We start from the raw sequence: 24,869 nt of genomic DNA on the forward strand, positions 1-24,869 counted from the left end.
TGTGTCACGTTGGCAAATGGCTGGGGAGGGCGGGGAGGAGGAGAGAGAGAGCTGGATGGAAAAGAAAATTCTAGTTTAGACAAAACTGGACAAAACAGCTGAGTTGATTTAAAGGAAAACCAAGTCCAGAGGATCTTGTAGTAGAGAAGATTCGTGTATGTAAAAATATATTATAAGGACGCGTCTATAGAATTTTTTTTCCATTGTATTCATGCTCTTGATGCACTTGAACAGGAGCTCTGTTCGTATTTGTCTCGATTAAATTCGATAACCGGGACGAAGCCGGTTCGTTGAACCGACACGTTGCTCGATACGTTACTAACGTTGATATGTTTCACGTTCCGCGAGTGTCACTCGCGTATGTACAAAGAGGATAGGGTAATCGTCGTCTGATTCCGCTAAACACAAGAGAACGGAATAGTTAATTGATTAATATAAGCAAACGGATGAAAGTTCAATAATCGAACAAACGTGATACTTGATCTCTTCCATCATGATTCGATCGAGTCTCGTGCTCATCCTCGTCATCGCTACTCCGCACGTCACCGTCGGTGATGATTGCAAAGGATGTGTACCCTTGGATTCATATTCGTTCGACAAGGTACAAAAGCGTGAGAAGCTCAGAATCTTATTCAGAATTTTCGTGTAAGATAATGTAAATCGAGAGTTTTAATTTCTTTATTTATAATAATAAATTATTTATATATATAGGCTTTTTCTTTTTTTTTTAATGAATCTTTTTAATCTCACACACATCCATGCAAGATGTATTCAATCGCTTGCATTACATCAGATTAATGCATATTAAAAGCTACTACACACAAATTAGTTAGCAAAGTTAAATGTAAAGACAGATAAATATTTTAAACAATTAATATTCAATACCGTCATATTATTTAACAGTATAAATATATCATTGTAAAAGTTGATTATCTTATGCCACTGTATTTAAATATTTTAGGTGTAGGAGCCTTTATGCACTAATTTAGTGTGAGTGATTGAATTCACAATTAATAAGAAATCACATAGACTAGATAAAAAAAAGCAAACTTGATAGAGACCAACTGAATGACGGTGCATTTTTAAATAATAACGTAAATATGAAATGTTTACAAATATTTCAATTTGTAATAAAATCATTTTTAGTCTGCAAAACGTTTATGAACATTTTATATTTTTGTTTTTATTCTTTAAATGAGATAAACAAGCGTCATCTCCTTGCTTTATTAGCCACTTTTTACGTAATCTTTGATATCTATAATCTTATCATAGCCTTTGTATATTATTTTTATTCTATTTTTAATAAGAAAATTTTATTCTCATTAGCACAATTTAATCTAAATGAATAAAAATAAAAATATTAATAATGCTGTTAAAAATGTTGTCTTATAATTTGATGCAACATATAATTTAGTATTTTTTCTATATTTATGCATTGTATTTGTATGTTTTTTTTTTGTATTTGAGAAAAAATATAAAGAAAATTTGATCACATTTCATTATTTTCATCTATAGTTGCTATGGTTACCATCGGCCATCAGTGACATCAGTCACGTGAACAAGTTCCATTACTATTTATTTACTTTAATTCATAAGCATTCTCTACATACGACAAGATATAGACTCTATTAAACTCCAACGAATCGATTGAATATTGATATGCACGTTTCTTTGAATCTTTTAGATAAACATTAGGATTTTATATATATATATATATATACATATATATATATATATATATATATATATATATATATATATGTATATATATTACAGATATACAGGATGTAAATTTTAATTGATAGTCAAATTATTTGGAAGTCAATGTGATATTTTATAGTTTATACATGAATAACTGAAATTGTTACATTTCATATTTACTGCATTTGTATTGCATGCGACATAAATCTTTTCTTAATAATATAAATATATATAGTTACAAATGACATTTTTGTTGAAATTATTTTCGAAATTAATTACTATTTTAAATAAAACATGTGTGAACAATGAGACAATTCCAATGTTGTAAAATAAAATTCAATTATTAATGTATTCTTTTTCACTTGTATGATATGAAACTTGACAGTTATAAATATCTATGAAAAACATTTTCACACAGGTTATCCCCAGGTTCAAAGCAGTGCTCGTTAAATTCGACGTTGCGTTTCCGTATGGTGGCAAGCACGAGCAATATGCGACTGTAGCGGCCGATACCAAGGATTCGGAAGATCTTCTGATAGCCACAGTGGGCGTAAAGGACTTTGGCAATAAGGATAATTCCGATTTGGCACAACGCTACAATATTAAAAAGGACGACTTTCCAATAGTTTTACTATTCGTACAAGGCAAATCGGAACCAATCAGATTTACTCCCGAAAAGGATTCCGATTTTACGGGTGAATACTTGAAGCGCTTTATCAGATCTAGATCAAGGGTGTATCTGGGCCTACCAGGATGCGTGGAACGGTTGGATAAGCTAGCTGAAGATTTTAAAGTCGCGGGAGAACAGGACAGACAGGTAAAGATTTGAAAAAATCAACGAAACGATGTGCTTATGCTTATTGGATCAAGTGGTTCATTAGGCGAGCTTCATAAACATATTTATTTGAAAATATTAAGACAAAGATTTAAGTAATTTTACATCTCACATTTGTGATATTACTAAATTTTCTTTACGAGCCATGCTTATTTTTTTTCCTAGGAGATATTAAAGAAGGCTAGAATTTTTGAAGAAACTTTACCGGAAGAACAACGAGAAGCAGCAAAAATTTATGTAAAGACTATGGAAAAAATTTTGGAGCGTGGCGATGTATTTGTACAAACGGAAGAAACGCGCGTACAGGGGCTTCTTTATAGAGGAAAACTGTCTGATCAAAAAAAGCGTACGATGGAAGAGAGACGAAACATCTTGCAATCTTTTTCAGCGAGAGATGAATTGTAGAGGATTTGAATTATTAATGATCGCCTAAGCAATCAAATTTTAGTCCAAATGTTGATCATTGTGCTATTTTGAATTATTTTATACGCTCGAGTTTATACAATTATTCTATACGTAGCGATAGAAGTAGAAGCTATACAAGAGATGCTTACACTCAGATGCTTTATTTAAAAAAAGGTATCACGTTATTTTATCTTTTTGCATTCCTTAGCTTATTTCTCTATAACTCTTATGTTCTATGAACGTGAAGTGCGAGACGATTTACTGTTTCATGCAATTTTTTTTTCTTGAGTTTTTTTTCCATTTTAAACGTTTTATTTTCCTAGAGTTCTAGAATTCTAGATAATAGAGATACGTAATCGTGTTACGCAGTATCGCAAGCTCTAGAAGATGTTAAAAATCGCGTCAAATTATGAAAACTGACTTTAAACGAGGTATATAAAAAATGTAATAAATGAAATATAAAAGCACATTACGTTGGCTAAATAGATGAAGAGATCAAGAACACGTAATGCGTAACACGTATTAGCTATTGGTAGAATAAAAACAATAATATTGCCCATTAGTATTACAAATGACTGCCGAGTCAATCACGATTGGCATTTGCGATGGCCAACCAGAGTTCGTAACATCGGTTTCACTTTTCTGATTATCTAGGAGACTTCTACATTCTTCTAAATAAGATATAAAGTACATATAAATATAATTAGGCAATGAATATGAAAAACGTATGATTCTCATACTCGAGAATGTATCTTGTCAAATCGGACAAGATATCGGATAAATTTAATACATTTACCACTTGTATATTTGAAATAGAGTTCCGTTATGGGAGAGCCAAACTGGTCTCCATTCCTTCCAACATAATGGATCTGTTAACAATAGTTATAAAGCGAAAATGACAATTGTTCAATTCATTTAATCTTCTTTGATAGTTTTGATAGTCCTTTTCGGAAAATGTAATAATTTTGAAACTAAGGGGAGATCTTGAATTTGAATGGATTAGATAGGTAGGAAATGTGTATTGAATAAATTTAGTACACACAAAATAGCAGTTGACACAATTAAGATTCATTATAAATATTTTCTAAGAAAATGGAACGTTGACAGGTTGTGGATTAAGATGTTATATCATAAATAAGTTAGTCAATTTTATATCGATTATTGTATACACTTTCAACATATTATTCACTCTCGTTAAGGAAAATGTATTGTGCGATCATTAACTATAAAGAAATGTGATATAATGCATAAATCATCTTTGTGAAATAATGAACGAATAAAATGCAGAATGCTTTTTGTTCGTACAATCGTTGTATTTATTCGTTTCTCGACAGAGTCAACCCATACATTCCCTCCCTCACATACATTCCATTCAGTACAAATGCAATTTCATTTGAATTTAATCCCAGTTAAAAAAAATCACAGATAATATGTTTATATAAATAATTTAATCGCTTGGAAATTTAATAAATCTTTCTATGTTATTGCTAAAAATGCATCTACATATATTTAATCCTCAGTAATGAAACAATGGCATGTAATGTATGTCTGAGCGCATAAATGTCAGAATGTGTCTTTTGATAATAAACTGTGCTCTATATACATATATATGTATATGTGTGTATATATATGTATATACATATGTGTATATATGTGTATATATATATATATATATATATATATATATAAACACACACACACACATATACATATATGTATATATAATTATTACTTCTCACTTTCGTTCTTCATTTTTAATTTTGCAATCTCATCAATTATTTTTTCTTCATTCGTTACTACAACTTTCTCTTCCGTCGTTTGTTTCTCAGTATCCTTTTGCTGAGAAATCGCGTTAAAGTCTTCAGTCCGTTTAAATGATTTCGATGGGTCTTCGTTATCAGTACTTTCGCTATAACTTACATCACTGCTGGATTCGCTATCACTTTCAATGTGCTTTTGTTCTGAATTACTTTTGCCAGCATAAATTTCACATTCAGATCCTACAATCTTCTTAGCTTTTTCAAATGATTCTTTCCACATTGATGCGTCTATCGCAAACAAAAATTGAACATAATGCAAAAATATCCTATAATACTATTACTATTTGTTATAATTCGCGTATATATATTGTATATAATTAGGGTGGTTCAAAATAACCGACTATTTTTTTTCTTCCTGTGTTTCACAGAAAATCGAAAATATATATTGCAACAGTAAGTTTCCTTTTTTTTTCAGATTTTTAAAAATTGTTTTAGAAGTCGCTATAGTCGTTTAAATACGAAAATCAACATAATATGGTATTTTAATTTTTTTAAATCGTATTGAGGCATATCTTGTTGATTTGATCATTGAGATATTGTTGCCAGGAATCAAATATAAAAGCTTGAATTTTTGTAGCCAAAAATACTGACAGTAAGTCATTTATTTAATACTTAAAAACTCAAATTTTCATAAAAATGGACATTTAAAGGCTTAAAAAATCTATTTTGACCGGTCACAGTCGAAAATTGTTTGTGGTATCGGTTTCCTTGTTCAATGGAAAATATATTATGATATACAAAAATTTTAACATTTATTGATAGATAGCGCAGTCATAAAATGCTTAAAAAATGCGATTTTTCTTAAGCCTGGCCCCTATACCAACACCAGATTTAATGTTCGTGACAATTTTTCGTTAAAAAAAATGTTTTCATATAAAATATATTTTTATAAAAAATATATTTTATAAAAATATATTTTATATGAAATTTTTTATAAGTTTTTATAAAAAATATTTTAAAAAATTTTTATAAAAATATATTTCATAAAAACTTTATAAGATATATTTTACATAAAAATATTTTTCTTTTTTAAGCCTGGCCCTCATACCAACACTGGTGTTGGTATGAGGGCCAGGCTTAAAAAAAATCAAATTTTTTAAGCATTTTATGACTGCTGCGTTATCTATCAATAAATGTCAAAGTTTCTGTATATCATAATATATTCTCCATTGAACAAGGACACCAGTACCACCAACAATTTTTGACTGCAACTGGTAAAAATAAGTTTTTTAAGCCTTTAAATGTTCATTTTTGTGAAAATTCGAGTTTTGAAGGACTAAATGAATGACTTACTATCAGTATTTTTGGCTACAAAAATTCAAGCTTATATATTTGATTTCTGGCAACAATATCTCAATGATCAACTTAACAGGATATGCTTCAATGTGATTTAAAAAAATGAAAATACCATGTTACGTCGATTTTTGCGTTTAAACAATTACAGCGACCTCTAAAACATTTTTTAAAAATCAGAAAAAAAGAAATTTACTGTTGCAACATATATTTTCGATTTCTTGTAAAGCACATAAAGAAAAAAAATAATTATTTTGGAACACCCTAATAAATAAATAAATAAATAAATAAATAAATAAATATATATATATACACACACAAATGTACAAAATTTAATGTAACACTTTAGAACTTACTTTCAGCATTTGCAAAACGTATCGCGAGTAATTCTGGTTTGAGTTGTTCATCAGCATAATCGGCAAGTACGCTCCAAACCCATGCTCTATCACTGCCACAGTTTGGCTTCAATTCCATCCACGGAGTGATAAAATGATTTGCGCAGATCTTGAGAGTTTTGTCTCTGCGCATGACTACTCTAACTGTATTTTTTGTCTTGTGTCTAAGCAGTTTGACTTCTCCTGTGCCACGTTCCTTCCATTCCGCAGGATTGTTCGACGTGTCGTAACGATACAACTTTGCCCGTCTAAAAATCACAAAAAGACAAAAATATTGACTTTTTTGAAATCAATATCGCTAATAACAATTATTCAGCATTAACTTACAGTTTTAACATCTCTGTTTCGTCTTCTTCATTGTTTGATACTTCTATCAAGGGTAATGAAATTATTGGTTCAAAATGGACATCATTTTCGGTATTTTCTTCATCGTTTTCTTGAGGTGGCTCACAATTGGCACCTTTCACATCAATATGATCACCGTTTAGCTTAAAAAAGCAAACAAGAGACGTTTTTCATTTAATTAAAAAGTCTCAACTTTAAAACGTGGTGTGTGTGTGTGTGTGTATACGCGCGCGCTTGATTACAAAATATTAAATTTTGTTTGAGGAATAAAAATATATAAAGTTAAATGTTACTTATTTCAAAATAGACACAAGAAAGAAAAACTATAAAAGAATTGGAATTAAAATAAAACTATGTTATCAAAGAAGATACGACCTATCTTGGACGCATTCGCGTTTAATTTCGAAATAATGCGCAACATAACCTATTATCCGCGACGCATAATCTTGACTACCGTGATTAATCATTCGATCCGTATAATTTAAATGAAAAAAAAAACGTGAAAGAGAAAAAAATGTTAAGGTATACGTACCACGTTTTCCGGCATATTTTATCAGCGTTGGTTAGAAAGTTAAAAGAAATTGATGTGATTGCCGATAATCTCGCATACGGCAGTTGGCCGTTCAGTTATTCAGCAGCTATCTTCGTAGTTCGTGCATGAAGGCATGAATGTACATACACATTCGTGTATTGTAGTAGTGTCGACAAGTCGATAATCGACTTATTCACTATCGACTTATTCACTTATTCACTATCGACTTATTCACTTATTCACTATTGACTTTGAGATATTCGAATATGTATGTCTATCTTTATTTATTTCAAAAAAAAAAGAAAAAAACATACGTGTATTTAAATCTCGCTTAATCATCGAGTATCGGATCGGACTCGTCTTGAGTTGAGACTGTTGAGAGAGGTCGAATAGTTGCGATGCCTGCGATTGATGTGAACTGATGCGACACGTGTGTTTTCGCGAGGTTCGAGGTCTCGATCGAGATACAATACCGGATGCAGCGAGAAAAAGAGCAGACAGTGCAGCACAGAGCAGATTGAAGCAGAGCAGAGACGGACGTGAGCGCGCGCGCGCGCGCGCGTGCGGCAGGGGTAAACGGGAGGGAGCGGAGCAGCGAAGAGTAGAGAAGAGAGGAGAGGAGAGGAGAGGCGAAAGGGAGTGGAGTGCGCGGTTATCCGGACGGCCATTGCGAGTAACTTGTACGTGAGCCGTGGAGCGCGATTCCGTGTCGTACGGCACGCAAGCGAGAAATTTCGGTGGACCGACCATCATCCCTGTAGTAAAGTGCTCCGTGTGAAGCGAGGGACGCGCACGAGACCCCGGCCCGATGGCTGAGACCGACAAATTAAATATCGACAACATCATAGCTCGGCTCTTGGAAGGTAAAACTGGTCGATCGCCGCGTCGTCGTACGCTGCTCTCTGCTCGCGAGACGATCGTCGAAGGAGGGGAGGGGAGAGGAGGGGATGGCGACGCAACGCGCGATCAACATCGCCCGTCAATCGCGCAAATTTTCTTCTTCGGGTCCGCGATTTTCTTCACTACACGACTCTCGGATGTGCCACGACGACGCCCGCGACACGGCTTCTCTCTCTCTTTCTCTCTTTCTCTCTCTCTCTCTCTCTCTCTTTCTTTCTTTCTTTCTCTCGCGCGCGCGTATACACTCGTACACACAAGGGCATATCGAAACCTCGTCTCGCCGCGCCGCCGTCCCGACTCCCGATCTTTTCGTCTCTCCCGTACTCATCGTCGTTACGCAATATTCTCGAAAATGATGATCGCGTTCCGATCAACTCTCGTCACTGAACGGCACGCGCGCATTGGTTTCTTTGACAACGCATCTTGCCCGCGGACGAAGAGTCTGCTTGGGCGAGGTCCGTCTATTCTACTCGAGAGAGAGAGAGAGAGAGAGAGAGAGAGAGAGAGAGAGAGAGAGAGAGCGAGCTGCTACTCTCGCTCTTAACTAGGCTATTTTACATTTTCTTCTTTACGTTGTTGTTACTTTGCAAAATAATCGAGTCAACCTACTACAAGCGTGAAAAGCATATTGAATTGACGTTCTCCTTTGACATTCAAACAAGATTTTTATTTATATAATGTTACACACAATATCTCTTTCAACTCATGATTTTTAGGTAATATTCAATTCTGCAAATTCTTTGCAGCTTTACATTAGAATGGATTGTAAAACGATTTATATACTATTACTCGATACCATCAATTTCTTCAAATATGCAGAAAGATGCTAAACATGATGAAATAAATTAAACGATAGAGGAGAATATAGATTAATATGTAAAAATATGAATTATATTATTTTAGATTACATTTGACGTTATATTAATATAGGTTAAATAGGAAACTAAAAATAGAAACTAGATAAAAGTACTTGATATCTCAATATGCTTTCTCATTTATTCTTTTATGAAAATATTTCCATAACTACATGAGAGAAAAATTTTGGGAAATAAAATTTAGTTGTATCATTTATGATTTTCAATATTATTCAAGTATCGTTACACAAAAGCATTGTTGTTTCATTGTCGTTCTCTAGTAAGAGGAGCGAGACCAGGCAAGAATGTTCAGTTGACAGAAGTGGAGATTAGAGGACTATGTCTCAAGTCCCGTGAAATTTTTTTATCTCAGCCCATCCTGTTAGAACTCGAAGCACCATTGAAAATATGTGGTAAGCAATTATATATGCGTTAAAATTAAGATTTTAAAAAGAATTACCTCTATATAATGTAATTTATATGACATTTAATAATAATGACTTTAATGATTTAATATCGTACAATTTTTTGTGTTCGATAGGTGACATTCATGGACAATATTACGATTTGTTGCGATTATTTGAGTACGGTGGTTTTCCTCCTGAAAGCAACTATCTTTTCTTAGGAGATTACGTTGACAGAGGGAAACAATCGTTGGAAACCATCTGTCTCCTTCTTGCTTATAAGATCAAGTATCCAGAAAATTTTTTCTTATTACGAGGAAATCACGAATGCGCATCCATTAATAGGATATATGGATTTTACGATGAATGTAAATATGAGAGATAAAAAATGAATAATATTTCGTGAATATTTTTTTACAGTTGTTCGCGCTCATCCTGCTATTTTGTACAAATAAATCATATTTTAGGTAAACGTCGTTACAACATTAAACTATGGAAAACGTTTACCGATTGCTTCAATTGCCTACCTGTTGCTGCGATAGTAGACGAAAAGATATTTTGCTGCCATGGCGGCTTGAGTCCGGATTTGCAAAGCATGGAGCAGATCAGACGTATCATGCGACCGACGGATGTACCTGACCAGGGATTGCTCTGTGATTTATTGTGGTCCGATCCCGATAAAGACACTATGGGTTGGGGTGAAAACGACCGCGGGGTATCGTTCACTTTCGGCGCAGAAGTCGTTGCCAAATTTTTACATAAACATGACTTTGATCTTATATGCCGTGCGCATCAGGTAAATTATATATATATATATATATATATATATATATATATATATATATATAATTCATTTGGTTATTTTTTTCATCACAATTTCATCCACCTTACATCGAAATATTATTCCTTCAGGTGGTGGAAGATGGTTACGAATTTTTTGCCAAACGGCAGTTAGTGACATTGTTCTCGGCACCAAACTACTGTGGCGAATTTGACAATGCAGGTGCCATGATGTCGGTAGACGAGACTCTCATGTGCAGTTTTCAAATTTTGAAACCAGCCGATAAGAGGAAATTCACTTACGGTGGTCTCAACGCTGGACGGCCTGTGACGCCACCGCGGGGCGCAAACAACAAAAATAAGAAGAAGTGAAAACCTTAGATTTATCTTTTCAAATGTGCGATGCTTAGGATCTTACAACTGCTACCGCCCGACCCAACATTTATCAAGACATTAAGACCTTGTAAGAAAGAAAGAAAAACGGGGAGAAAAGAGAGAGAGAGAGAGAAGTGTTATAATAATAATTATTATTATGATTATATTATTTTTGATTGACTACGCGCGCGAAAAAAAAGCCTGTGGAAATAATTACTGTAGAGTCGGGAAAACATCTATCGGAAAATCCGGAGGGGCGTTGCTTTTCACAGAGTTTATCAAAAGTAGTAAGTGATAGTGCGTATGTTGTAGCTAAATGTGTTACCGTATAAAAACAGAGTAGTAATGATGAAACCAACCGATCGATTATAAGACTAGAAAGAATTTTACGTGATTTCCATGATATTCTTAACAGTTGCGAAAAGTAACAAGTAGAAAGTGAACAGGCACTTGAACTATAATTCATCTCTCCCATTCATCAATCGTCTACATCTTATAGCTTGTTCGTCATTTGCATTTACACTCATCACTATCGCGAATATTTGATTACTTGAGAGAAGACGTGACCTTTTTCGATCACTTTACGCCGTGAGAAAAATTGACATGATAATAATGTCACACACATACACACACACATACACACGTGCACGCACATAGCGCTCTTGCTTCGTTTCATTATGTAAGTACGCTGTTAATGAAAATATCGACACACAATAATGAATTAACGATCATCCTAGATTTAATTCCCTAAAGTATAATAGGTATTTATAGCTTGATACTTCTGTAAGTTGCACAAATTTGTAAACGACATCTATTACGTCATACATACTTTTATAAATATACATTTATATGTGTGAACTGTGAAATACAAAGAAAAAAAATAGAGAGAGAGAGAGACGAGATTTTGTTTCAAGAACAAGTGTTTTCGGAGCATTAACGATTTATTAATATGCATATTACATATTGTCTCGCGACAAACGGAAGTATTTGTATCGTAGTTATTATGGTGGCAAGGCTTCTCTGGATTAGTTTTACAATGTTCGTATAGAAACGTGAGAAAATATTAATCATGTGTAAATCAATACACGCGAACGCGCATCGTATAGCGATTGATGTCATTGGTGTCATTGATGATAGGCGATTCTAATTTTTGAAATAATACGAAAAAGAAGAAGCCTTTTGCGGTCGGGGGGGAGGGGGAGGGGGAATTCCATCTTCCGATCGAGACAGTTCTGTTAACAGGACGAATCATCGTTACTGTTAATATCATCATCTTCATTCCCCTCGCTCTCCTACCATGTTTATTTTATTCAATTTCCCATTCATCCCAATCCTCAGCGACTCTATGATAGTCGATGCACAGATTCATCCTCGATAACATAACAGAAGCTATATAAAACGCGATAGCTACGAGAAACTAGGACGCGAGGATCTTATTACGGGATCTTGAGACCCATCATGTTTAGTTTCCTTTCTTCATATTTGTACATTAATTTCTTTTTTATAAATAAAATTCACATAAAAACACATCCACCATATATTTCTTTAGTCAATGCATCGCATCCATCATCCCGACGCGACGCAACGACGATGTCTCATATTATATACGTCAACTATATGTACTATGCCTATGTACCATGCGTAAGTTCGTAACTTTCTTTAAGATACATCTAGGTACATGAACGTAGCTTCAAGTTTGCTATTCATCTTGCTATGTTTAAATACGATCATTCAGATTGGGCAGATTTAACTTTACCTCCGTCACATTCGGAGATACGTGTACGTACAAAGGCTAAAGCGATAACACCAATCGTTATCTCGTCTTACTAAGCTCCTTGCGATGCACTTTCGTTACCGTAAACCGTTTGTAATTCTAGAGAGAGAGAGAGAGAGAAAGAGAGTTCAATTTAAGTATTGTGAATAATATCATACCGTCGTTGATCAACAAATGAAATGTCTAGTCTAGTTGCGTAGTACTTTTTAAAATGAGATATTCGTATATTATACTGGTACGATGGAACGATAGAGAAAAAGAAGAAAAATAGGGACCGTAATTAAAACGATATCTGCGAATCGTCTCGTTCAATTTTTCGATATTTGGTTATCGAAAATGTCGCGTGAAACAAAAAGCTACAATTGATGTATAAAAGTATACGTCAATCATATAGCTCTTTTTGTTTCACACACGCAAAGTGTATCAAGTATAAGTAGAAATCATAAATCGAGCCAAAAATTAAGTCACGACAAGCCGGCCAAAGATTTTCGACTTGTTTACTTTTCTATAAGTAATCAACAATTAGATTTATTATTCCACTTACTCAATAATCAATTCTCATGTAAGTGTTTTATTAACAGTTATTTATGTAAATAGCATTAGATTTATTAATAGCTATTATATATCGAGTGAAGAATCGATACACATCGCGGGAAGGCCGATTATGCCAAAAAGGCTGTCTCATGCACGAGTGAAATTGTTTCTTACCAAAGGGTTTAAAGAAAAAGGGTTTCTCGCTTGTCGCGAGAGACGCCACAAAGGCTTAATTGTCACACGAGGGGAAGAAATCAAGGTGCGTCACTCGTGCGATCTAATTGTAAGAGCAGATTATAGTCGACTCAAATTCCACGAGAATTGCGCGAAACGCGGAGAGGCATAAAAAAAAAAAAAAAAATTTCTTTACACGCCTTTACTGAACTTACGAGAAAAGAGAGGAGAGTGAAAATAATTCGAGCTTACTGCGCGAAATATCTTAAAAATAATCAGATCAAGTTTTCAGATTCCTTTTAGCGCATAGCGAACGTTTCTTTCTTTCCGATAAAATATATACGTATGTATAAGGTTTTAATTTGTTACGGGCATTCGTTCAAAATGCCCGTAGATCGAGGCCGAGGTCAAGGTCTCGTCGGCAAAATCAATGAAAAATATCTTTTCTCTCGTGCGCATTCGATCGAAGATTTAAATTGTCTTAATCTAAAAAAAAGTTTTACAATGGAGCCAAAGGAAGATCTTACCAAACGTTTCCAAATAATCTTGGAATCTTAATATTACATTACACATTAATATAAATAGAACGCGCAGAAATTTATGAATGTCGAAGTGAGACACGAGCAAGCATGACGTGGATCTATAAAAGTTGTAGTATAATTACAATTACAATTAATATATTCCATTCGGCACTATAACAACAATTGTACGTATAGTATTAAGTATTATGAAATAACTCTGTGAAAAGAAAAGAAAAGAATTTCTGATTAAATTGAAGGATGCGGAACCTTAATTTAGCTCTTTTGGATCAATTGGATTTCCTCCTTTCCTCTTCTTCTCAGCTCCTTTCTCTCTCCCAAATCCTTCAATTAAACGCTTGGACCGTAACATTGTATATTTCGTACAAGAAGAAATATTTTTTTCACTCGATTATTTATTAGAATCGTCACTCTCCCTTCTCGATCACGTCCTCGCGATAACGGAGCACCAGCACATATCGCACATATCGCACATATCGCACATATATATATGTATAAGTTGAGATGGAAATATTTATTCTCGGGTGGCAGGATAGAAAGGTCCATTCCTGAGTCCATTGCACCTATCCCTGACATTTCTGGCTCGCTGACGCCGAGACTCCGCCTTCTGGCATCGAAGAAGAGGGCAGAAGATTCGTACAGCATCCCATTGCCGGGCAGCGTGGGCAAGCGTGGGCAAGCGTGGGTGCCTGGTGTAGGAGGATCCTCTGAGAAGCCCTCCTCCCTTCCGCGTCCCTCCCTGCGTCGCTCTCGTTCCGTCCTTTTCCCTCGGGAAAACCTCTCGAGGGGCTGCGGGGTTCTCCGCGAGCAAGCCGCAAGTGCGGAGAGAGAGAGAGAGAGAGAGAAGCGAGGGAGTGAGCGAATGATGTCGCGATGATAAGCAGCGGCTCCGTCGTAGTCGCGCGAGTTCTTTCCGATTCATCCGGGATTCGAGAAGCGCTTGACGCGTCTCTCGAGCTTTGAGCGTCCTTGTCAACGTCCGGATACGGAGGTGAGGACAAGTCCTGTTGACGCGGGCGCGCGCGCGGTGGTGGTTTTCCGCGGGCGCGCGTCTCGGGATCGGAACATCGCGGATGTCGCGCTGCTCGCTGAAATCGCTGAAATCACGCTCGGGATCTTCTTTCAATGCTCGAGCCGCTCGAGAAACGAGAAACGAGAAACGAGAAACGAGAAACGCTCCCCTCGCTTCCTTGCGCTTTACACACGTTAATAACGTGAGAGAAGAGCAGAGGAGAGGAGAGGAGAAAAGGGGTGGGAAGGGTTACGGAGGGGAGGGAAAAGCGAGAGATATCGCGATATGTGTGGTCAACGACGATGTGTCGCTCGTTACTCGAACAATGATATTTAATTAAGTGCATACTGCTTGCGTCTTCTTCATTCAAGAGTTCTTCGTACGTCGTACGTGCACACCTCTTCGAGTGCGGATGCCGATTCATGTACCAAGAGAATCCTACGACAATGAGAATAACCCGCGAGTGCGAACGGTCTTGTCTTTCGTTACGTTGGAAATGTCGAGGATTCTTGGTGCGTCACAGAGCGCACCAAGTTGAAAGAAATTTCGCGCCATGCGTTACAGATTTCCGCGAATAACTCATTTTTACCTTTTACCTCAACCGAAACGATAATCGACATCGAATTCGTCAATCTGACGATGCAATCGCAACAGGAACAACGACGCGAAATCACTGCCGACTGTTGTTATCAGCAATGGTCGGCGCATCATTATCATCATCATCACCATCAGCATCATCAGCAGCAGCAGCAACAGCAACAGCAGCAACAGCAGCAGCAACAACAACAGGAACAGCAACATCACCATCATCACCATCACCAGCAGCAGCAGCAGCATCACCACCAACATCAGCATCTGCCGGTTGTACCATCGCCGATGCAACAAATGGAAGGTGAATGATACTTTTTTTTCTTTTTAATACTGGATTTCGATCAAACGTTAGACAATTGTCTCTCATTCCGATTTTGATTCATTTAAAATAATATTCTATAACTTTGGTTCATTTTTGTCGTTTCGATTTTCGATTGTTTTACGACTATTTCTAAATTACAAATTTATGACTCAAAAGCTGACAAAAGTACAAGTCACGTGCTAAATGTGACTGGTAAGGTAAAAATAAGATAATTGTTGCAAAGGGGAGAAAAGCCGTCAGCCGATAAGATTTTTGAGACATCAGCCTGCGGTGTCATAAGCATCTTTTTTCATTGATCAACTTTCTACAACGTTCCAATTGCGCGTGAAAGATGAACGCGGTTAGATATCCGTTGAATCGTCTCTCGTATCGTATTCGCAGCGTGCTTGCAAAGCGCCGGAAGGGTAAAGAGATCTCGCAGTCCCAATCGTCCGACGAAGGCCGTTTTGCCAATTCCGATCTCTCCATCCGCCAGCGCAGCGGAATCGCGCAACGACAGCAACAACAACAATAGTCATCACGGTGACCATCATCCGAGCGAGGGTGGTAGCGGTGGAAGAGCCGCCGCCGCCGCCGCCGCCGCGTCTTCCGCGGAGGAGTCGGGAGCGAAACGGCCGCTTCATCCGGCGCTGCTCGGTGCCGGCGCCGCTCTGGAGGCGAAGCCGCTCTGGGAGGAATTCCATCAGCTCGGCACCGAGATGATCGTTACGAAAGCCGGACGAAGAATGTTCCCTACGTTTCAGGTGAGGAAACGGCGAATAGCGAAATAGCGAAATAGCGAGATTGTACTCTCGAAGCCAAGTGCGACGAATACAGCTGGATGTATGGTTTTCTATTTTTTTTTTTTTTTTTTTTTCTGGTGATCGGCAGTGTCGACTGTTCGGCTTGGATCCCAACGCCGAGTACCTGATGGTGATGGATTTCGTCCCGTGTGACGACAAGAGGTATCGATACGCTTTCCACAGCAGTGCCTGGGTCGTGGCGGGTCGCGCCGATCCCGTCTCACCACCCAGGATCCACGTGCATCCCGATAGTCCTGCGAGTGGCGCTCATTGGATGAAGCAGCCAATTTCCTTCGACAAGTTGAAATTGACCAACAATCAGCTCGATGATAACGGACACGTGAGTCACGCGTTCATCTTTTCTTCCAATTATTCGCGATGATTCGTAATCATACGAATGGCGAAGAGTCGAGTTGTTTTTATAATTAATAACAAATGTTCGTAACACCCACGTGCACGTACGTACGAAAACGCGTCTCGCTCCAATCGAGGTATTTTATGTTCGGCAATGTATTTTCATTTTATCTAAGCCACATACGTTATTCCGCGTGTATCTCAATTGACTTTTCTAACATTTTCCATCGGGATAATTATTCGAAACGTCGCAGAATTCAATTTCTTTTTCTTTTTTTTTTTTAACCAGTCAAGTATAATCCCTGAGAGTTGAAAATAAAGATTTGTCAGTTAGGCAAAATCATAAATACAATTTTTGCCGAGACTTTGCCTCGCTCCAATTTTTACGCGACGTCCTCGAATCGTAAAACGCATCTACGTAATAAAGTAGAATGAGAGATGCGAAGGCGAAGGTTTCCACGTGTTTGTCGTTTACGCGTGAGTTCGTCTTAATTGACCTGAGATACGAGCCAGTCGCTCACGAGAAATAATGGAGAAAAACGACACGGCGCGGCACGGCGTTTTCATGGAGGTTGTTCACCGTTTGGAAAACGTCCCGTCTCATCGATTGTTGATTCCTTTTTCATCGAAAAACCCTTATTGCTCTTGGAAATTATAGGTTGTCTTAAAATAATTAGCAATATGATTATGAAAGACGAAATTGTTTTGAAGGAGGGAGAGAGAGAGAGAGAGAGAGAGAGAGAGAGAGAGAGAGAGAGAGAGAGATAGAGAGAGACTGACTGACTGACTGACTGACTGACTGACTGACTGACTGACTCTGACTGATTGTGAGCTTTTTATTATATTCTAGGGCACAGCCCTTTAAAAATATTACAAAGACAAGGAAGTTGGGTCAGTATTACAGAACTTACAACTAAGATGAACAGAAAATAAAAATAAATGAGTTTAACAGAACTTATAACGAAGATAAGCAAAAAATAAAAAAATATAAACTAAAATAAAACAAAATAGAAATAAACATAAATATAACAAACTTAAGAAAACAAACTTACATGAGTAGGAGTTGCAAATTATTACAAGAACGGCAGAGAGACATGATATATAAACAAAAGTTTTTTTTAAGTAAACAAAAAAGAACAAAATTAAAAAAAAAATTATTAAGGTATAGATAAATATACATAGAAAGAAGTAGAAAAGTACATGTCTAAAAGCGTGTGAGAGGACAAGTTCAAAACCTTGCAACGTGAGCATAATAAATAAAATTAAAGAGTGAAGAGAAAATTTTTTTAAAGATCGAAAATCGTGAGGTTAGACCCTGCCCTTCCGTCGCAGATGACCGAAGAAAAGGTTCCTGAAGGATTTTAAGAAGTTTGCCTCGAACAAAAGAGAGAAAGAGAGAGAATATTTAAAAAATGTCATGTCAATGAAAGTTTCTTTAAAAATTTACTTAATCTTTCAATGTTACATTTTCTTTTACTAAACAAGATGCAATAATACTAAACATTTGTATGCATTAATTTTCTTTAATTTTTTATTCTCTCTCTCTCTCTCTCTCTCTCTCTCTCTCTCTTTCTCGCTCTCATTATATTTTCTAATCTTTAATTTTTTTACAAGAGTTAAGTTTTTGTCATGTCACTTGTACAATGTAAAAACTTGTAAAACATAAATTCAAGAGAATGAAGAAATAAATTATAATAGCTGTAGGACCAAATGCGTTTAAAATTTAGATATTGTCCGTCTGCAGCGCATTATTCTCGCCTTCCTGTCGCCGTGGATAGACGCGAGAGTATCGTGTGTGTAAAATAACGTAAACAGATGTAATGTAAACTGCGTGCGACGCGAGACGCGACGCAACGCGACCTATAGGCCCTGGGAAAGAGACTGTACTTAGTAAGTGAGCGTTATACGAGCATTATAGCGAGAAAAAATGAGCATCGGTCAGCATATCCGTTCATTCTGACACACCGTGTGACGATTTTCGAACGTCCGCGTCGCCGTCTTCGAACGTCCGCGTCGCCGTCGATTCGGAATCGATTGCGAAATATTTTGTACTACGAATGCAGCCGTGCAGCGCTTACGAGGCATAATATTGCATGACAATTCCATGCAGCGCGAATATAAAAATTGCAATATGTGCAAAATAAACGTTGTAATAAACGATTCGTGTACTAATCAGTATCAGATAGGAAGAAAGTATTGAAATTGAATCGAATATCAGAGTATAGAACGAAATATTTTTAGAAAGATTTACTCTGGTTAATTTAGAGAAAACAGAAGAGAATTGATGAAAAAAAATTCTTTTACAATTAACGCATTGAGAGACGTTTGTCTTTCTTCCTAAGGATTTGTTTACTTCTTGCTGAGAGACACTTATAAATCTCCAATCGCCAGCCCCCTTAAGTCCAAATCACACTAGCGATTGCCGATTGTGATTGACGATTAGCGATTGAAATTTGGAGCGACTAAGTGGAGAAAGGAAATTTTAGCTCCTTTTATTTCGATTGGCCAAAATTCTAATCTTCATTCTTCAATTTTCAATCGCTAGTGTGATTTAGGCTTTACCTCGCTTCTTTATCGTATAAAGGATTTGTTTTTACCGTCTTTTATCTCTATCACTCGAATGATCGAGTATCGCGAATTTGTGCAGGTGACGAGTCGGCGCGGCGCGATGGACGACCGATCGCGAGTGCGTTTTAATCTTTTCGCAGCAGTGCCGTGTGTGATGTAGTACCCACGGCAAAATGTTATGAATCCTAAAATAATTTCTCGCGACTAGGTTTGTGCCAAAACGTACGTTTGGTCAAGCTGGCCGCCGCCGCCGCCGTCACGAATACGATCGCAAAACGAACTCGTAATTTGCTAGCCAAGCCATTCGCCTCTTCGCATCTCGAAGCAAATCTCCCAAATCCGATTCGAGAAGGAAAAGAATAGTAGCAACGTTTACGCGTTTAATGACGAGAAACGCTAAACTATGCTAAACGAGATTATACCAACTGATCGACGCGACACGATCCGCACATTGAAATCTTTTGCTCTCTCGAGCATAATACAAGTTCAGAGAGATTAATTCTCCTTCAATATGGAAATTATGCATATGCAGATAGCAGATACTTTTGTCATCAGTAATATTCCTTCTTTCATTACACTTGTAAAATGTTACTTGTAAAATCTTGGCACAAGTTGTCGAAATGATGTCTTTATTTATCTACAATTATATAAATATGCGACATGCGCGCAAGTCGAAAAGTTGAAAAGAGACATTGCCAAATTATTTTTATCGTTTTCGATTGTATTGATATTTACAAGGAAACATATTCAGGCATAACGTTGATAGCGTTTCAAATTTATGTAATTGTAAAGACCGACATGTATTCTCGAAATGTGATTTATTTTTCGACATTCGAAATCTCTCCTCGACTCGAAGAAGTCAAGTTGAAAGTCTCCGCTGCCGCGCTCTCGCGCAAGTCTCGCGCAGCGCGTGCGTTTCTCCCAAGAATGTATCGCTGCTCTTCTTTCGCGGGAGAGAACCGAGAGGACCGAGAGGACCGAGAGGACCTCTCTGACCCGTGGCGAGAGGTCGTTCTTTTTCTCGCGCTATACACAGAACAGTTTGTTCCTTTAATTGCGCACCGAAAAATCTGGCAGCAGGCCGCGCGGAAAAAATCGTACAAAATCGTAAAAACTCGCGCCGTAGGCGGGTCAGGAATGCTCTCGTCCTTAATTGATGACGCACCGCTATCGCTAGTCGCTGCAGGGCGCCTCTTTCCGCTCTTTTCGGCCTCTTTCCATATCACTTGAAATTTTACCCTACGTGAAAACGTAGGTGACTAATGTACGAGAGATAAACGCCAATAAAATTAATATCGAATATAAAATAATAGTGCCCGGGAGATGATCGACGTTTCCTTAGAGTAGGAATGATCGCGATCATGAAGCGCGTGCAAGTGTACGTGGGATTCTTGGACGGATTCTAGAGACGTTCGGACTCTAATTGTTCGATCTAAATTACTACAAAAATTATTCCTCTTGATATCGATGCAAACATGTTGAGATTTAAGCGTAAATATAGTTGCAAAAGAAAAGATATTAGAACGTTGGCCAAAGATATTTCCGGGGATGAAAGAAACGTGAGACGACGACGACTATGGAGTGCGACACTACGACACTGCGACACTGCGACACAACAATCTATACAACAAAGCGCAATATTTATTATTCAATGTGATTGTTGCACTGATATTGTAGTAATAATTTTAATAATTTACCAAGGTTCGTAAAACACGGCGCGCTAAAAAGAAAACTGTGAAAACTGTGTTAAAAAAAGTTTGCCTTAATTTTCCAAGGCCACACACGTTTTTCCTGCTCAGTACGTATGTGCACCACCAATACATATGCCCTCGTCACGAGCATATGCGCGCGTGAGTGAGCGAAGCGAAGGGAAGGACGAGGGACGAGGGACGAGGGACGAGGGTGTCGGGTTGCGGGCTGGGGGTTAGTTTTTACACTAATTAGTCACCGAGTCTCTCGTGGCTGTCAAACATTGCGACCCGGACCGCCCCCCTGTGGCGCTCCTTCCTTCCCATCACGTGCCCTCGTCCTCATTCCTTCTCTTCTTTCTTTGGAAGAATCTTTAGATATTTTTTCTTTTTTTTCGGATATTTGTTCGGTTAGTTCCTCGTACGAAGGCAACTTTATCAAATTGCGTCGATTCCATCGATCGAGCTGCGTGTAAACATTTGTCGCTCTACGTTAATCGTCACAATATTTTTAACAGTTCTAATTACACTTATTCATATACACAATCTTTTCCTCTCATTTTCAATCTTCCATTCAAAACGATCAAATATTATTATGTTGAATGTGATGAAATTTTGACAGAGAGTTTTATTCGATCGAGCTTAAATAGTATCTCTCGTCCATTTTTCTTCTTCGGAAATTCACAACGATGTAAACAGATGATTTTGAACGAACGATGTCCGATGCAATCGGACTGATTATTACACAAGTCAGTGGGAACGATCTTTGATCCTTTCGCGTTGCAGATTATCTTGAACTCGATGCATCGCTATCAGCCGCGCTGCCACGTGGTGGTCGCTCCCTCGCCGCCGGGCTCAGCGCCAGATCCCCGCACGGAGAACTTCAAGACGTTTTCCTTCCCGGAGACTAGGTTCACCGCGGTGACTGCGTATCAGAACCATCGGATAACGCAGCTGAAGATCGCCAGTAACCCGTTCGCCAAGGGCTTCCGAGATTGCGAGTCGGACGAGTGCGATGGCGTGTCGTCGGCGTGGCGGTGGCGGCGACCGTCGGCGTCGGCGTCGGCGTCGGCGTCGGCGTCGGCGTCGGCGGGATGGCGACGAATCCCGCCAAGAGGACGGCGGCCATAGGAACCGCCGCAGCCGCGAGTGCCACGCAAAGTGCCGCTGCCGTCGCCGTCCTTCCGTCCACCGGTGCTGCTTACAATACGGCGATGCCGGCGCCGATGCAGATTCCGGCTGTTGTACCTGCCTCCATTTCTCAGGAGCATCATCATCAGTTTTACGGCGCGGTAGCCGCAGCAGCTGCGGCCGGTAGCCATTGGACGCATTATCCGACTCATCATGGACAGTCGTCGGTCCATTATTCGACACACCCGCAACATCCGCATTCGGGCGCGTCTCTCTACGGACCGCGATAATCGCGATCGTCGCGAGTCGAGTTTCCTTGTTTCTATCTATTGAAACAACTTTTCATTTATATTTTAGAAAAACGCGTTTGAATAGGAAATGAAACGTTTGCGCGTGTTCAGATGCTTTTCTGAAGCGACAAACATCTCGTCGTCGAATAACTTTTAACTCTCGATCAAGAGTGGAATTTCTCTATTCTATGAAATATCTCTCGTATTTTTATATCGATTGGACCACGAAGGATCCAACGCTTTCTTCGTGGATCCTTGGTAAAAATCTCTCAATCGTCTTTTTTATGATTCCTCGTCTTTACGAGGAAACGTAATGCACGTGCCGACGACTTTAGATGTACACTAAAAACGTATGTACATACGTGATCGCCAAAAGTTTAGGTTTTCATTCGCGTTCGTTGCGCGTTTCGAATTTCTTACTTCTCACGTCCGAAACAGACAGTGCCAGTGGGGGTTCACTCGTTATCGAAAGCCAAACCCCCATCGTTCGCGATCGGCTTCCTTTTTAAGTCGATTGAAAGGATTTATATTTATGTATATTTTTGCTTACGTATAACGACATTTTTCGATTTAAGTATATTTAAGTATATTTAATTGATTGAGAAAGTAAGATATAGCAATTGATAAATCACGTAGTCTCGTTGACGCGTTAATGTGTAATTTAATTGTGACCAAAGATTGTGTCGATATCCAATTTTTAAATTACGATTCAAGTGCAATAAAACAGTTCTCTGTCGTCGCCCGACTCATCTATTTATATTTTATACGTGTGTATATTACATATACACATATATGTGGTGATATTAAGCGAGAGTAATAATTAGTTAGTTAGCCATAGCGATACGCGCATCTCAAAATCGGTACGACGTATCGACATACTTTTACAAAATGCTGACGTGTCTGTGCACGCACGCGTTACTAAAATATTATCGACAAAGAGAACTACGAAACCGATACCGATGTAATCGATACCGCAAATCTCTTTTTATTTATGATTGATGAAAAAACAATATATACATATATATCTTCTGCACGTAAATTTTTTTCCAGCTTGTTGGAACTAATTTACGTGTTTTGAGAAATAAATCGACCGATCAAAGTTACCGAAGAGGCAAAGTTGCGGAAGATCGTGGGGGAAGTAAGTGCCTTTTGTAGGAGCAAAGTGCGTCTATTTATACTAGGTGTCTCAAATGCCGAACGAGCCTAAAACGTTCTCGAGCCAAGACGGGAAAGTAAACGCGCCGTGACACTTGGTGAGAGTAACGTGGTTACCAAGTGCCTTAATAAATTATACCGCTCGGATATCGTACCATTGTGCCTTGAACTTTTTAAGAGTCCCCATTTGGTGGCATACGACAGTGTGGCCAGCTGAGAAGGGACGTTTTACGATCAAACGAGGAATAAACGCTCGAGAATAACGCAAAACAGCGTACAATTTATTTATTACTCCCAAATTCTCTTTCCACACTCCTCCGCTTTTCCTACGAAATCGAATCCATATTTGAAACGACTCTCCGCCGCCGACCTTCCTTCTTCGATTCGTTAAATTCGTTAATTATACAATGTATATTATAATAATTTAATTTTAATTACTTATAATTATAAGCTCTCGTTAGAAATTTAACGTCACAATTTTATGCCTGTAATAATTTCATGACGGAAAAAACACATTGTACACCTTTTTTATTATCTACGGACCTACAACAACCAAAATATATATTAATGATAATAATGTGCAGGAACATATATAATATTATATTCGATAAGAGGGACATTTTACGTTTAGTAAATATTATTTGAGACTTGATTGAAACTTTTTCTTTATAAAAGTCGTCTTTTATAAAACAAATTTTTAGAATCAATTGGCGATACTGCCGATTAGCAATTATAAAATATGTTAAATAAATGAGATACGATTTGTCGACGATCATCGACCATATCGTATTTGATGCGACGCGACGGCGGGAACTGTCGGAAATGACGAGCTAGCGGCAACGAAGCGAGATGGAAAGGAACTCGAGCGTCTAAATTGTCTAAAGCCTCCGTGGAGCGACGCGACCGACCGACTCTCGACGTTCGCTGTGATTGATGGCTGCGCGCGAGGAACAACGCTGTGTAAACATATTACAAGCGTGTGCTTAACGATCGTCAGTGGCTACATTTTCTCGGTCTAGCTAAACGTTTTGCACTCGTCCGTATTTCTCAAAAATGTCCCCGTCCCTGACTAAAGGCGAAGAATGGTAAAACGAGACAGCTCTAGAGCGTTCGAGACGTCGCCGTCGCCGTCGTCGTCGTCGTCGTCGTCGTCGTCGTCGTCTACGTTCACCGCGCGTGGTACGTGGCATACTCACACTTCGCTGTGTACGTATATCAAGAGATTCAACGCGATAGTCTCGCGCGCCAAGTTCCGATTACTCGATCGACATTTCATATCTCGCAAGCAATATCTAATCTATGCGTTTCATAAAATT

The 24,869-nt window shown here is 38.0% G+C and overlaps 4 protein-coding genes across 5 annotated transcripts; 3 read left to right on the forward strand and 1 right to left on the reverse strand.

Annotated features, from left to right (window-relative positions):
- Positions 1-55: 55 nt before the first annotated feature.
- LOC105204675 (endoplasmic reticulum resident protein 29) lies at positions 56-4,245 on the forward strand. Its single transcript, XM_011173852.3, has 3 exons — positions 56-601; positions 2,120-2,518; positions 2,702-4,245. Exons 1-3 carry the CDS (start codon positions 494-496, stop codon positions 2,939-2,941), a joined length of 747 nt encoding a protein of 248 aa, XP_011172154.1. The 5' UTR covers positions 56-493; the 3' UTR covers positions 2,942-4,245.
- LOC105206037 (ran-specific GTPase-activating protein) lies at positions 4,234-7,630 on the reverse strand. Of its 2 annotated transcripts, XM_039446702.1 has the most exons (5): positions 7,327-7,630; positions 6,777-6,937; positions 6,411-6,697; positions 4,665-4,989; positions 4,234-4,552 (listed from the first exon to the last, which is right to left on the reverse strand). In XM_039446702.1, the coding sequence occupies exons 1-4, from the start codon at positions 7,339-7,341 to the stop codon at positions 4,670-4,672; spliced, it is 783 nt and encodes a 260-aa protein (XP_039302636.1). In that variant the 5' UTR covers positions 7,342-7,630; the 3' UTR covers positions 4,234-4,552; positions 4,665-4,669. The 2 variants fall into 2 exon arrangements, with proteins under 2 accessions (XP_039302636.1, XP_039302635.1); XM_039446701.1 differs by having other exon boundaries at positions 4,234-4,989.
- A 295-nt stretch (positions 7,631-7,925) lies between these two features.
- LOC105205976 (serine/threonine-protein phosphatase alpha-2 isoform) lies at positions 7,926-13,914 on the forward strand. Its single transcript, XM_039446700.1, has 5 exons — positions 7,926-8,189; positions 9,362-9,493; positions 9,622-9,852; positions 9,952-10,280; positions 10,397-13,914. The coding sequence occupies exons 1-5, from the start codon at positions 8,135-8,137 to the stop codon at positions 10,634-10,636; spliced, it is 987 nt and encodes a 328-aa protein (XP_039302634.1). The 5' UTR covers positions 7,926-8,134; the 3' UTR covers positions 10,637-13,914.
- Positions 13,915-15,130: 1,216 nt separating this feature from the next.
- LOC105204676 (T-box transcription factor TBX10) lies at positions 15,131-24,204 on the forward strand. Its single transcript, XM_039446703.1, has 5 exons — positions 15,131-15,564; positions 15,967-16,328; positions 16,456-16,707; positions 21,764-22,005; positions 22,062-24,204. The coding sequence occupies exons 1-5, from the start codon at positions 15,312-15,314 to the stop codon at positions 22,396-22,398; spliced, it is 1,446 nt and encodes a 481-aa protein (XP_039302637.1). The 5' UTR covers positions 15,131-15,311; the 3' UTR covers positions 22,399-24,204.
- The last annotated feature ends 665 nt before the right edge of the window (positions 24,205-24,869 follow it).

This window comes from Solenopsis invicta, chromosome 3 (assembly GCF_016802725.1).
Source record: "Solenopsis invicta isolate M01_SB chromosome 3, UNIL_Sinv_3.0, whole genome shotgun sequence".
Classification (NCBI taxonomy): Eukaryota; Metazoa; Arthropoda; class Insecta; order Hymenoptera; family Formicidae; genus Solenopsis; species Solenopsis invicta.